The 15,509-nt window shown below is 38.2% G+C and overlaps 1 protein-coding gene across 5 annotated transcripts; it reads left to right on the top strand.

The window, feature by feature from the left end:
• The first annotated feature begins 1,388 nt into the window (after window positions 1–1,388).
• On the top strand, window positions 1,389–9,037 carry LOC142109507 (Krueppel-like factor 4). Of its 5 annotated transcripts, XM_075193691.1 has the most exons (5): window positions 1,389–1,801; window positions 2,202–2,319; window positions 3,612–4,521; window positions 4,606–4,767; window positions 7,985–9,037. In XM_075193691.1, exons 1-5 carry the CDS (start codon window positions 1,797–1,799, stop codon window positions 8,158–8,160), a joined length of 1,371 nt encoding a protein of 456 aa, XP_075049792.1. In that variant the 5' UTR covers window positions 1,389–1,796; the 3' UTR covers window positions 8,161–9,037. The 5 variants fall into 5 exon arrangements, with proteins under 5 accessions (XP_075049792.1, XP_075049788.1, XP_075049789.1 ...); XM_075193687.1 differs by having other exon boundaries at window positions 3,612–4,767; XM_075193688.1 differs by having other exon boundaries at window positions 3,615–4,767.
• The last annotated feature ends 6,472 nt before the right edge of the window (window positions 9,038–15,509 follow it).

Below are 15,509 nucleotides of genomic sequence, written 5' to 3' on the forward strand. Positions count from 1 at the left end.
CGCAATCGCAGTCCCCATATTAATCTATGGGGACTGCGATGCTGCACAGTATTTGCCTAAATGTTGGGAATATATATGAAATCTCCTTCGTTAGGCAGTTAATACATAGCAACTAAACTTAAACTAAACAGCTGTCTCCACATGATTTAAGTGCTTGATTGGCTTCATAGTCTATAAACCAAGCACTTCCCAAGCTGTTTTACATTCATTATTGCATATTTAATTGAATGTGAAACCCATGGGCCCCATCAAGTGCCTTGCAAATTTGACACTAGTTTGGTAATTTAGGCATCTGACACATTTATGATGCACACACAATTTAACTTCTAATATACACTGAAGTCCAAGATTTTATTCTGTGGAAATACTGGACTATGACTGCATTCACGGTTTGTTTGTTTTTTTAAATGTCCAATAGAACAATATAATTTCAATTGTTCACTGCACAGAACACACATCTGGTTTTATCGTGGTCGTCGTATAGTTGCAAGTGTAAATGTACAGCATACTTATATTATACATTATTATACTATGCAGTTAAGTGTTATATCGTATTATCACCCATTGATAGAAGCCATGACTAATCTATTATTTGAGCCAGTAACAGCGTGCATTGCACTCCACATGTTACATAGGAGGCAGATGGTAGTATATGAGAGGCCTGTACTGTAGCGCTGAGTACTGCAGTCCGTACAGCCGAAGTCCGTACAGCTGAAGGTGTGGTGAGCGGCGCGAGGGATCTCCAGCTGCTCTGTGCGCGCGCCATCTCGGGATTCACATGTCCGGTCGCGCGCCGTCGCCAGGCAACTGACTGTTTGGCTCCCTAAACATCCAGTGACGTCACGAAGCCTAACAGCCGCGCCCTCCCTGCTCATGCCTCTCTGACTGACGCCAGGCAGCCACTGCCGTCACAAATCGGGGAGCGCTTGCCAGCCAGCTGCTGCTCTGACGTCACGCCCCTAAAGCCGCGCCCTCCGCTTGCTCTCCGAGGACCCGCCCACGTGCAGCAGCACCGTTTCGCTGCCGGATACCGCGGGCGCGCTTATTTCCCAGTCATTCCTCGCAGAGTACGCGCAGATACTGCATTGAAGTGCATGAAACACATTCACTACCGAGACATAATTGAGTCTGTGTTCTATACCATGTAATAAACATGGGGCTTTCCGTATCGCTAAGCGGCAGAAGTGTGGTGGTAACGAGCGCCTACGCTTGGGGACTCGGGTGAACAGCAGCAGTCACGATGACAGTTGAGAAAAGGGGCGGGGTGCTGGGATTGTTGTGGAGCGGCGATGGGATGGGAAAGAGGCGTGACTTTTCGCGTGGCTGTTACGTCACGTGAGAAGAGTCTCCGCCCTGTGCTTTTAAGGCTTGTCAGCCGCGCTCGCTGCTCACATTCACATTTAACACGAGGTCAGGGCTGGACGCGGAGCTGCGAGCGGGAGGCGGATCTCATGGCAGCAGCTGCAGGGGATCCCCGCGCGATGCTCTGTGTGGCAGGGGCTGGAGTGTACGTCCTCGTGCAGGGAATCCCTGGTGCAGCACCCCACGCATGACCAGCATCACCTGCACCCCACCACACTCATCTCATCACCTTTCACTACAGTGTCTAATAAACTATTATTATTGTGGAACCTGCTGCTTATGTGGACGACTTGTTTCTTTTTTTAAATCCCATTACAAACTTTTGTCCAGTGTGGATTTGTTTTGTCTTTTGCATAAAGTTTCCCCGTGTCGTATGTGGATTTACTTGTTATCTCATTACACTGACGAGAAGTTCAGCTGACTCTTCTAAGTTAATGAGGTATGTGTGGATCTGAAGTCTCTGAATGCTTAATTTACATCTGCCCTGTTTGCAGCTGCATAACAATTACATGCTACGTATGTGTATATATGAGTTTGGTAGTCTGCAGAGATAGACTATGACTTTCCACTTGTATCTGGCTGGGCATGATGGTATTTGTACTCCCACCACAGCTTGAGAGCCTGAAGTTGCTCAAGTCAACTGCATCGTAAAGCTTTAGTGGTATGGTTAAATTGTAAGGAAGACTCTCCCATATACTGTATTTTAGTAATACAACCAGATTAGTATCTGTATACTTTTTATAGGGATTATTGTTCAGCACTGCTGCTGTCATAACACCACACCTTGCGTGTATATGTGTGTGTGCATTGTGATGTGACTGTTATATATCTGTGCCCAGGCAGCCGCCCAGTGAGTGTGACATGGCTCTCAGCGGGACCTTACTGCCTTCCATCTCCACCTTTACAGCGGGGACCCCGGGCAAGGACAAAATGTTGAGACAGGCAAGTGCTGGCAACGTGAGTATCTTAATAGGGTATCCTTCCACTCGATGTTTGCAGCTCTGGATTGTGCATTTGCAAGTATATACATTTTGTCACTAGTGTGAGCATCTGTTAGACTTCTGGTGGGTTTGTACAGTCTATTATAACTCCATTTCATTACTTTGCCACTTTTATTCGCATGCCCCTCACCCTATTCGTTTGGATTAAATTTACTTCTGCAACTGATTTCAGCTTCATAGCGATGTTGGACTTAAAGTTTGCGTTGTACATATATATATAACACACGCAGAATAATTCTGCATGCTCCTAGTTAGATTTTTGTTTGGTACTGTAATCAAGGAATGTCTTCATATTCTAATCTAACCACTGAAGTTGCACTTTTTATGTAACAAGTTGATACTGGGTTTCATTGTTAGTTAACTATTCGAAAACTCAACAACCAAGGTACTTTGGAGAAAAATGGCTTCATTTAGTCTAATGGATTAGACTAACTTTTAATAGTTTGTGCTCAACTTTGCAATATCACTTATGCTTGTTTCCAGTAGAATAGAAGTTTGTTTCTATTCCACATGTGTATTTCTAACAGAAATGTAGTTTTGAGCTTGGGTGATATTGTAAGCTGTTCATTTATCCCCCTTTCGGCTGAATCAAATTTCCAAAGCTGTTTTTAGTTTTAATTACACTAACTACATGGATTGGTATTTTCCTGACTCCTTCCCTCTTTATTATAACCTTTGCTGTTCAGTAACTACATTTTGTAATTACTCATCTTCTTGTGATGGTCTTTAAGTGGAAAATAGTAGGGTATCTGTTTAGTGTAAACTTGGAAACCAATATACACACTAATATTCCTAAACATGAAATCTAAAATTAAGAAAATATTAGCTAGCTGATGTTTGTTATAGATCTACTAAATGTGAAGTTAGAGTATTGCTTTGTTACTGAACTGTAGTTATTCTGGCAGAGACCTATGTTGTGTACAGCTGTATACCACATTGTTTTTCTTTATACAATGTTTGTGTGTTGTATAAGAAAATAACCATACATAGAGCCAAATATTTTTTCTTTTGCTACATTAGGAAGCAACCCGTTTGATTTAAAATATTGATAGTTTCTGTACTTTCAGAGCACAACTATTTACATTTATTTAAATGTAGCTAAAAGCGGAGATATATATGTATATATAAAAAAAAATTGCATGTCTAAGTAGATCACTAAAAACATGCCACTTAAGTTCTACTTATACTTTTTTTTCGGAGCTATGTTTTTACTCCTTTGTTATTTATCTTGTTCCCTTTTCCCCACAGAAGTGGAGGGAAGAGCTGTCCCACATGAAGAGGAATCCTGCACTTAACCAGTCTCGCCTATATGATGGTTTAGAGGGGGAGACTACAGCTTTGGGTTCTCGCAGGGAGCCAGATGAATTTAATGAACTGCTGGACTTTGATTTTATACTGTCCAACTCTCTTATTCATCAGGAGACTATGGTTGCTTCTTCCTCCTCCTCACCGTCTGCCAATGCCTCCTCACCACCACCAGCTGCTCCTCTCCCAGACGGCATGTCTGCACTGTCGTCTTCTGCCAACTGCAATTTTACTTATCAGCTACGTTGCCCCCAGGAATCATCTGGAGGCACCACTCTCATGTACACTTCTAGGGACTCCACCATGCCAACCCCCACTTTTAACCTGGCGGATATAAATGATGTATCTCCATCTGGTGGGTTTGTGGCAGAGCTCATGAGACCAGACTTGGACCCAGTTTATATGCAGCAACCGCAAACTAGTCTACAAGGCAAATTTGTATTGAAGGCTGCTGTGGACATGGCTGATTATGGCCAGTCCATCAGTGTTAGAAAGAGTGGTTCTGGCATGGACACTCCAATGGTGGTTTACACTAGCCACCAGCTCCCCAGAATGTGTCAAAAGATCAAGCAGGAACCATCCGCATCTTGCGCTATCTCATGCCAAATGGATGGACAAGGGCAACAGTCACAGGGGCAGCATGACTTCCAAGTAGGAAGGGTGCTGTCAAGCAGGACTAACCAGCCTTTACAACCTGATGAGCTAATGGTCCGGGATTGCCACACTTCCCCTCAGACATTAAGCCATCCCTCCCTGCCAATACCTCCTGGATACCACACTTCTGCTAGCTTCCCTCACTTCTCACCAGACCAGCAGCAGCCACAGCTGCCTCCAACTCAGCTTCAGTATCAAGGTCAGTCTTATCTAAATATTTTTGAAGAAAACTTTCAACTATTGAAACAAGAAGTTATGCTGACTCCACCCTCTTCACCTCTAGAGCTCTTAACCTCGGGTGGCTGCTTGGAAGAAGCTAAGCCCAAGAGGGGTCGCAAATCGTGGCCCAGGAAAAGGACAGCTACTCACACGTGTGAGTACGCAGGCTGCGGAAAGACCTATACCAAAAGCTCACATTTAAAGGCCCACCTGCGCACGCACACAGGTAATGACACACTTTATCTTCATTGACTTGGTTTGTGCAAGCTAGGGGTATGTTTTTGCACTGAAATTTTTGCTGGTTGTAATATGTAGACCTGATGTTACAAAACATGAGTGTGCTTTGCATAAACATCTGTGCCCACACAGCTCTGTTTCCTTCTGAAGACTATTTATAATGTCGGTTTTTGTGGTTTACTCTTGGCAAAACTTTAGGCATATTACAGAGGAAAGCACAAAACGAGCCCATGAAATAAAATAGACTCTACAAATATCTCAAGAATGCTCGGTGGTCACAGATTTTGTGTTTTTTATAATTTTTTTTTAACCTGCTTCTATAACATATTTACCTAAACTTTGTAAGTCTAAACATGTATTTTCAAGCTTTTCTGTGTATGAGGTTAAAATATCTGTGTATTACACTTGTATTGTGTTCAATATGAAATGGATGAGACTGCAAAGTTGTATTGCCTATAAAGGTGTCCAGCTATTTGTCCTGCTTTGTGTGACCCAATTAGCCACTAATTAAGTGAATTTTTGGGTGATATATCTTTTGAGTTCTGTAGATGTACTTTCTCGTGGAGCGTTTTAATAGTTATATTGTTAGTCATCTTTTTTCACTGTTTAAACATTCCTTATCTATCTTCGAGGCTTCATTCTCTGAATTGTTAAACAAGGCTTCCCTGCACTATATTTTTTTTCATCTAAGCAACACTATTTTTATTAGTGTGTCTCTTGTGGATATAATAATTTTATGTATAACACCAACATTGCACCCAAACTTTTCAAGCAAGTTGACTTTCCTCAAAATAATAAAATTATCATATATTCAGCTATCTCTCTCAGTAAAACGTCTGGCTAAAAACTCTCCTTTTCTAAGTTCTAATTTATGGCAGCTTTGTGTCCATTTTTTTTCCCTGAATAGAAATCACATAGGAGGGGTCTCTTCAATTTTAGCTTAATGTTAAAAAGACGTGTGTACCCCAGTAAAGGGAATCAAGTTTTATCTCCTTCCCCACCATAGAGCAACAAGCTAATTTACATTTATACTTCATCATCATCATCATCATTTATTTATATAGCGCCACTAATTCCGCAGCGCTGTACAGAGAACTCATTCACATCAGTCCCTGCCCCATTGGAGCTTACAGTCTAAATTCCCTACTATAGACACACACTCACACACAGAGACAGACAGACAGATCGTATAGCATTACTTAATTTATGCAGAATAAATTGTGTTCCCTGGCTTTTTAAGAATCTTTCTATTTAAATATTACTTTGGTGAAAGTTGGTTAATTTTAAACCTGCTCAAAAAAAGTAACTACCCTGGAAGTAGGCTGTTGAGAATGATCCTCTGGGTTGTCAGAGGTGGTCATTTGTAAGTGGCACATTATTGGCTGGCACTTTCCACTGTCGCCACATTTCAGTACTGGGAAATTTTGTTTTCTGGGTATGGCTTTCTCCTTTATGTATAATGTGGCGTTTTCTTACTGCTAAATTATATCTTAAAGCCATAAAGTATATTAATGGGAAAGTGGGCACTTGATTAGTAAGTTGGCAATCAAGCAGCTCAATTGGCATTTAGAAACGATCCCCTGGTGATCGGAAAGCCAGATGAGAGCATAAGAAATAGTTTTTGTTTTCTATAAATGGCTAAAAATAATACGCCTAACAAGTAAATTGATTTATGAAACTTTAATTACCTGTTTTCCAACTCTGATGGCAGAGGGAATGAAACAAGTGTGCAAATTCAGAGTTGTTTTTCACCCAAAGCTGCTTGTTCTATTTATTTTTGTTACCTTGTGCCAAAAGTTGTCAGTAAGGGTAGTTGAAGATTTGTCACTGACTTTCAAGTGGAAAAATTCATTTCACAAGATTCTGAGGTGTGGTTAATTTCTATGGACTCCGGCCAAGTATACCACAGATTATATTCATTTTTAGGATAGTACAAAATATTTGTAGCAAACAATGGAGGTAAAATTACTTTGATCTTTTGAGACACTACGACAGAACACCCGAGGGCCAAGCTTGTCATAATTGCAGAAATCCCCACATGGCAGCAGTGGACACCGAGAACATACCTTGGTGAAATAGTTTCTGCTGTAAAATCCAGTGCGTAGCCACTTACTGTTCTTGTCTCTACATTTGTCTTTGCTCTAGTATTTTATTTATTATAGAATATGATTGTTGTAGAGCGCAGCTTCATAAGATATGTATGTGTTTGTTAGCAACTCTACATTAAAATGAGTGACTATTTTGGACAGAGCCTTATTTGGCTGCATGTGTCTACATCTTGGTGGTGGCTGCCATGTTTCTGCTCTGCCAAGGTGACATTTAAATACCCATAATCTGCGACCTAACACTCGCACCTTAAGGACAGCTTATAATGGAAGACCTTATTTGGCATCAAAAGTCATGAAACATTCTCAAAGAAGACTTATCTCCTAACCGTGGAGGAAGCTATTTTTTTGGACTGAGCCAATATCCATGAAAATGCAGCCCATCAATTCCATAGAATCTTGTGACATTACACTAGAGCACAAAATCTGTGCCTCTGCAGTCACTAGTTTTTAGTTAATGGGTTACTTTTGGCTGTATGATTTTCAGACCACAGTGATCAGTCCATTTTTTCCTGCATTTTTTAAAAATGCAAAACAAATATTGAATATTCAATCCAAAATATATATACACACTGTAATAACCTTTACAGAAAGCTTGAAAGTGTTTATAGTCCTGTATATTGCACTTAGTTTGTTAGCGTGTAATTTGTATACCCAATTAATTTACTCCAAATTATTATTGGATGCTTGTCTTGATTTTACATGCAAACGACATATTTTTTTAGATTTGACACCAATAGATGCCTAAAAACAAGGGTAGAAAGGGTACATTGGACAATCAAAATTGGACTAGTGTAGTCTTAATATAACTTTATTAATCTGTTGGTAACCAGACTAGAAATACATATTCATTTAAAACATTTTGTTTCTAGAGACTGCAAATACACGCATATACAGATCATGGTAGTTTGTACTGTAAATGTCAAAGTGCAGATAAACTGGTTTGACATGTGTCTAGTTCATGACGGTTGAGCCATACCAGACTTTACTACATGTCATTTACTTCTAGTTTTGCATATTTTTATGTAATAAGCTGAGGATAGTGTTCTTCGTTTGGATTGGTATCCTGTTGTGAATAATGCCTTGTTGTTCTTTCCATAGGTGAAAAGCCATACCACTGTGATTGGGAAGGCTGTGGGTGGAAGTTTGCTCGTTCCGATGAACTGACACGCCACTACCGGAAACACACTGGTCATCGACCCTTCCAGTGCCAAAGATGTGACCGAGCATTTTCTAGGTCGGACCACCTTGCCTTGCACATGAAAAGGCACTTCTGAGTGCACAACATAGTCACAGGCCCAATACTGCCACATAAGTTTTAGTATTTATACCACACATTACATGGAGATGGGAGAGAAACACAAGCACTACAAGTTGTCATGTTGTGTGAGAAGGAAAGACTTTGAAACCTGAAACAACTAAATAACAATTCTCTACTACATTACGGAGAATCTACTAATTTAATAAACAGTGTCTTAAAGAAAATGGGGTTTTGACTGGATCTTAAAGCATTCCATGTTTGGATTAAACTGGACTTAAATCTTTGGACTAGACCTTAAGGATCAGTGACTGGAAAATGGTGATTGCACTATTCAGAGGTGTTTAGTCTAGGCCCACCTGCTGCTGTCCTATTTACTCATCATGTTCCACCAGCCAGGTGAGGGGCTTCAGTCTTGTTCCACTGAGTAATCTCCTCTTGTTACTCAGTGGGACATGTGTAACCTTTTGAGGGAAGGCTGTATTATTGTACCTTGATGCAAAACTCTAAAGTCTGCATTTTCTCACATGGTGAAAAAAGCTAATTAAATGCTGGTTGAAGGAATAAAGTCATTTAGCAAATGGTGCTTACAGGCTGAAACTTCTCATGGTACCAAAAATTGAAGCCAAAGTTCTCAAACTGCTGCATATTTGACAAGGAAATCTATTTTGTCTTCCGAATTTTTTTTATTTTTTTTTTTATAATTGACCAAAGTCAGGTGTGTAAACCTGATTTATTTTAATATATTTGTATATGCAGACAGTGTGTGATGCACTGTGGTTTCTATGTGCAATAAGTTGTACAATGTTCTATTACCACATATGCCTTACCCAGAACAAATGTTTTTGTTTTTTCTATATAGGACTTTACATAATAAAATATGTAATATAAACCTATGACAACTTCTGTTTTGTATATTTGTAAACTATGAAGTGAAATTACTTTTTTTTTGAAGTTTGTATTTTGCTTATTAAGTAAGTTTAAATAAACTTATATTTTATTTGGCGGATTAGTCTCTGCAATTCATATCTTCTAATATCCCCACTTTCCTATGGTCACTTCTTATATTTGAGGTTTTGTGTGTTGTCTCCCTTGTTTTTATATATATGTATGTGTATATATATATATATATATGTATGTGTATATATATATATATATATATGTATGTGTATATATATATATATATGTATGTGTATATATATATATATGTATGTGTATATATATATATATATGTATGTGTATATATATATATATATATGTATGTGTATATATATATGTATGTGTGTGTGTATATATATATATATATATATATATATATATATATATATATATATATATATATATATATAAAATGTGTGTATATGTATATAATTTTATTTATTTTTTTCTGATTTTTTTTTTTTTTTTTTTTTAACCTGGTTTTAGATTTGTCCCCTGAATTGTGTTAAGTCACAGTGATAACTGGTTTGAGGACTCAGGGGCGGGCTGGGCAGGGGGGCTGATGCCCCCCGGGCCGCTAAGAATCACAGCTGCTAGGGCCGCCCGCCCCCCGGAAGTAATATAAATGTGATGCGGCCGCATCACGTGTCATGTGATGCGGCCGCCTGTGCGGCGTGTGTCCCCTGGGCTGATGTCCGTCAGCCTGCGCCTGTTTGAGGTCCTCATCCCCAGCTTTGTTACATGATACATATAAAATGCTAGTATTCACAAGTATGCATGGAATAGTTTCAGAACCTTATACGAAGTGAAGATATTTCTGTGTGTGTAAAACTGGCCTTAATCATTAAACCTCTTGTCATTAACTACATTGAAAGGCACCATACCCTGATTTGTTAGTGAGACTGCCATGTTTGACAAAATTGACCAGAAGACTTTGAGAGGAGATAAGGGTCATATACAATCTCCTTACAGTAGTGATTTGTGGGCATGACCTAATAGCAGGTAGTTGGTTTGGCATAAAATCGTGTTGTATGACATTGAAGTTTTGGCTAGCTCCTCAATGGACAAAACACGTCAAAGGGCCCACACCCGCTTAAAGCAGCAATCCCAATCGGCACGGTGGCTTAGTGGTTAGCACTTCTGTCTCACAGCACTAGGGTCGTGAGTTTGATTCCCAGCCATGGCCTTATCTGTGTGGAGTTTGTATGTTCTCCCCCTGTTTGCGTGGGTTTCTTCCCACACTACAAAAATATTCTAGTAGGTTAATTGGCTGCTATAAATTGACCTTTTTCTCTTTTTCTGTCTGTGTATGTTAGGGGATTTAGACTGTAAGCTCCAATGGGGCAGGGACTGATGTGAGTTCTTTGTACAGCGCTGTGGAATTAGTGGTGCTATATAAATAGATGATGGTGATTCATAAAAAGCACTTAAAGCAGCAATCCCACATAGGTTCAATTTTCTTTAAGTTTGCAGATAGCCTCTGTAGAGGTATAGTTTAAAATGTCATATACATTGCCCTGTACTACACTTGATAAAGTAAAAATGCTTTGTGGTTTTGGAACCGTTTCTATATTCAAATGGCTACTGGCAGAGCAGGAATTTGCTTGGCTGGTCACATGCAATGTCAGACACATTAAGACATTGTGATATATGAGAATCATTTGTTAGGATATAAAATATTTACAATTTTGGTGTTTTAATCTTTCTGTATAAATTGTATTTTTGAGTTATAGTTAAAGGAAAAAAAGGTTGGACATAGAAGAGATTTTCATTCCTGTGGAAATAGGTCTCTGACGATGGTGTTTAAAGAAAACGGAAAACTGTCAACAGAATTTGGCTCCTGAAGCCTCTTAATGTTGTGTTGCCCACGTCTACAAAGGTTTAGATACATTGTACATGGTATGATTATGTGTGAGCAATTGACAAAAACTCATTCTGGCTCAAATATTCTTAGGGTCTTTTTGCATGTATGAGATCTCCCCAACAGATTTTCAATAATCAAGTTTGGGGATTGTATAGACCATTGTAAATCTTTCATTCATGTACGTACTTTGTTTGTATGTTTTGGATCCTTTTCTATCTCATATTTGCCTTCTATCCTAGAATGTCTGAGACTCCAATTTCGGGTAGTTCTCCAGAGAGAGCAGGCCTTTTATACTGGATCCTGCTCACAAAAGTGGGCAGGACCAGGACTTCGAACAAAGTACTCTTGGCCGTGTCTATGCACCTGATGTTGAAATTGTGGCATTTTGCTGAGAAGGGCGTGGCCAAAATGGTGCATTTTGTAGCACCACACACCCTCTGCACCTGCCACTTCATCTTCCCTCCATGAGGTCTTGTTGGGAGGTACAGTTTATTTCCAGCTTCAATTTCTTCACTGATTCTAGGATTTGTTAAAATTTAGTTGTTGTATCCACACAAACAATATTTCCTGTGCCATTGGCTGCCACACAACCTCAAAGCATGACTAGGCCAATCCTATACTTAATGGTTGGCATTTTTTTCTATAATTATATATTTTGTTGTGGCCAAAATGTGATATTGTTCTTTCATCAGTTTACAACACTTTGTTCCAAAACTTTTCAGTATTAGCATTGTTTTGCATACATTAGACATTGACTTTTGTAATGAGCTTGTTGATAAGGTCTCTTTCTGACAGCTTTTCCATGCAGATCATTTGTATGTGATCATTGCTGTACTATGGATCCCTATTTCGCTCCGGAACCTCAAATTATACAATTCTGCTGTCGGCTCATCTGAATATGAATGGATATCAAACGACTGCTCTTTTATGAACTCTAGTGCCGAAGTGAACTTTCTCGCCGGGCTATAACCCAGGGTCATACTGGAATGTGCAGTAATGTCATATTTAAATTTGTACCTTGCAGATGTCTCTTCACTTAGAGATTCAGTAAAATATGCACGTGCATATAATTTAAACACCTCCAGCGGAATGAAACAATCACTATATAAGTGTGTGATATATATGTAGATATAGATATATTTTGAATCCAACCACCTGTGCTACTGCTCCTCAAGGATCCACAACCAGGAAAGGAGTCTGTGTAATTAGCCAGAAAGGGAGAGTGCAAACAGTGAAGTACATTTGAGAATTTGTTGCTCATAGAGCTTTGTATAGAATTGGGAGAAAATGCAGCTGAAAGGTGCAATATTTCACATTTGTTAAATAGTGTTGCATTGCAGGGGATAGGTAAATTTTAGAATGCTTGGACGAATTTACATTTGAGAGGGCATGTTCAAGTGCTACTATGAATAGTGTTGTAAAGGGAAAAAAAAAAAAAAAAGCTGCACAAAATTTGTGTGCTACATGCAAAATCGGGGAGCTTTATTCTTACATTAACCCAAGATCTGGGAGAACAGCAAAGGGTAATAATTTAAAACCTGCGTGTAATAGAGTAGATTATTAATTAGATGTTTAACGGAAAACAGTGTGAGCATGGATAGAGAACGATCCTGTCCACCCCCAGTGTGACTTGTTTCCAGGAGCTACCTGAATGCTGTGATGTAAGTTCCCCCAAAGCAGACCACATACAAGAAGTAACTATGTGAAGTCCTTTTGTGATCCATATCTGCTACGTCATCAAGGAGAGTGGCTTCCTGTATCTGTGGGGTTATTTATGTTACTGAGTAATTGAACAATTTTCTAATTTTATTGAATAGTTATTTCTACACTGACATTTTGTTCTATACGATATTTTTATTTGGAAGCGCCAAACGCAAGAGTATTTTTTAACGCATCATTGTTTTAGGTTACAAAAACATAAGTTTTTTGTACCTACACTCTTTAATATTTTCTAGAGCCAACTTATGCAGTTAGAAACAGATTTGTTTTCTGGGTAGGTATGTTGTGAAAAATTGTGTGTGTACAGTGGTCTATGTGGAATATTAGAAGTGGCGGTATGAGAAATGTAATGGGAATATAAGTGAATGGAACTTGATAGTTTTACAGTTGTACAATGAAGGCAGTAGAAGTGGCATTATGGCATACCACCATATAGATCTCCCTTTGACTACTCTGTGTATGTATGATATATATGTGTGTATATGTATATGTATATATATATATATATATATATATATATTATCATGGCATGTCTTGTAAATTTATGCTATGTTTTCTAATTGTAATAGATATTGCAATTGTCTATTTTGTTTCCAAATTCTTTGTATAGTGTTGCCTTTTTTTGGCTTCTCTGCACTGATTTATTTATTTTTTTTTTTTTTTGTTTTTTTTTATATTTTTACTTATGTGGAAGAAACTTTGTTTGCACTAATTTAGGTTGGTGCATAGATTTTTCTGATTTGCAGTCTTGCTCTTGTTCGTTTGTGTTAGTTTAAGCATACTGTCTATTATTGTGACTTAGAGGAAGGTCAGATCAAATGTTATGACACATTTATGCAGAAATTCTGATAATTCTTAAGTCCTCATACTTTTTCTTGCCACTGTATCTATCAAGATATATCCCCAGATAGATCCAAGCATTAATCACTCAGACATACATCTGTGTCCAGCATATGGACAAATTGACAATGATGAGGGGCAGAACAATCCACCCATTGACACTGATCCTACACAACAATAAATAATGATGATACCTTGTTATATGATGATATTGACATGTACCCAATTCAAATAAAATTTTTGAATGCTCAAGTTATATTTAGATATGTAATTGCTATGCACGAAAAGTTCACCTACATTTGAACACAAAGTTACAACAGTCTAAAAGCAAATGAATATAAAGACTGGAGAACCATAAGATATAAATGTAAGTACCTGAATGTGAGATTATGGGTTCTTGGATCACCGTAGCTGATGACAGATGAAGATGCCTGTGGAATAGTATTATTAGTCAAATTAGATGTATCTAGTTTATACATCAGTATTCTTATCATAGAAGGGGTTAAGCAGTCCATCAGCTCGAGTGCCACATTATTGAGGTCCACCTATTGATTTTCTAATTCTGACAAATTCAGTTCTTTAAACACCGACAAAGGTTTACTGTATATTAGTTTGTCTGCAATTAATTTTGTGGCTGTTAATGTTACATTGTCTGATGTGGGTTTTTTTTCTATGGTCATTTATAGAACACATACTGATAAGAACACACTTGTTGCCAGTTTTCAAACTAATCCCTTTAAAATCGATCTCTCCTTTTATCAGCTTTTAAGAGTTGTCTGAACTTCTTCAGATAGGAGTATATTATTTAATGCTTTGAGTGAAATGGGTAATACATTTCTTGCTAAATTTGAAACTGAGATCCAGTCGTTTTTGCTAAAATTGAGCAATTGCTGACTTAGAAAACAAAGGAAACCTGTTCTACAGTCTCTAGGATTAATGCAATTTTGTTTTGAAACATTGGCATATTCTTAGGACTGACTCATCCTTGGGAGTCTACTGGTCTTCTGCTACAGATGCAATTTTAATTCAAAGATATCTTGGCATGCAATGATATACCTCCTTTTGAACCTGAAACTGGACTAATGATCAGTGCTCTGCTTGTCTTAATTGTGATTTCCTTATAACGAGGTATGGTTTTATGTATCCTATTACTGGAGCCACATTCAAGATTACACAACATTAAACGTGTGATAGTCTGTTTTTTGTTTACACCATAATTTCTTCATGGAATAAACATATATGTGGGGAAGACATCAAGATGTTTGAGAGAACTCATTACTCTCCATAATTTGTCCATTAAGAAGACTTAGGCTAACACTAATGATGCACAAGATATGAATTTACCACCTTTTGCATGACATTTTGCACAGATAGCACACTCAATTATGGATTTTAATTTTATGTCTGTTAAACAAATTACACCATTATGCAGACAAGCCAATCATGATAAGATTTTATATAAAAAAGAAAAAAAGAAACCAGATGGATTTATTGCTTAAATGCATTATATCCTATTGTGTTCCTCAATGATAACTTTAATTTGTTGTGATTAATTTTAACTTCAACCTTTTTATGCTTGAACGTTTTTGAATTAATATGTCTAGCATTATATAGATGATTAACTCTAACATTATTTGGTCTTTTAAATTATTGGGCCTCAGTTTTAGATATTATGCTTGTGCTTTTTTAACTTTTGTTAGATATTTATGCGTGTGTGTGTGTATATATATATACCGTATATACTCGTGTATAAGCCGAGTTTTTCCAGCACATTTTTTGTGCTGAAAAAAGCCCCCCTCGGCTTATACTCGAGTCCCACTTACCTGGTCTCTGTTTTCCAGTCCCCCCCGCTCATCTGCAGCCTCTGTGGATCACTGTCAGCCACCATTTTATTGTAGCCCGTTTTTGTGTGTTCATTGCACATGGAACAATAAAGTTAAATGAAAAGGAGCCTGTCAGTCAAAGCTAAAGACCGGGACATTTCCATCTAGCCCCGCTGGTCAGAG

Source organism: Mixophyes fleayi (assembly GCF_038048845.1).
Source record: "Mixophyes fleayi isolate aMixFle1 chromosome 1 unlocalized genomic scaffold, aMixFle1.hap1 SUPER_1_unloc_3, whole genome shotgun sequence".
Classification (NCBI taxonomy): Eukaryota; Metazoa; Chordata; class Amphibia; order Anura; family Limnodynastidae; genus Mixophyes; species Mixophyes fleayi.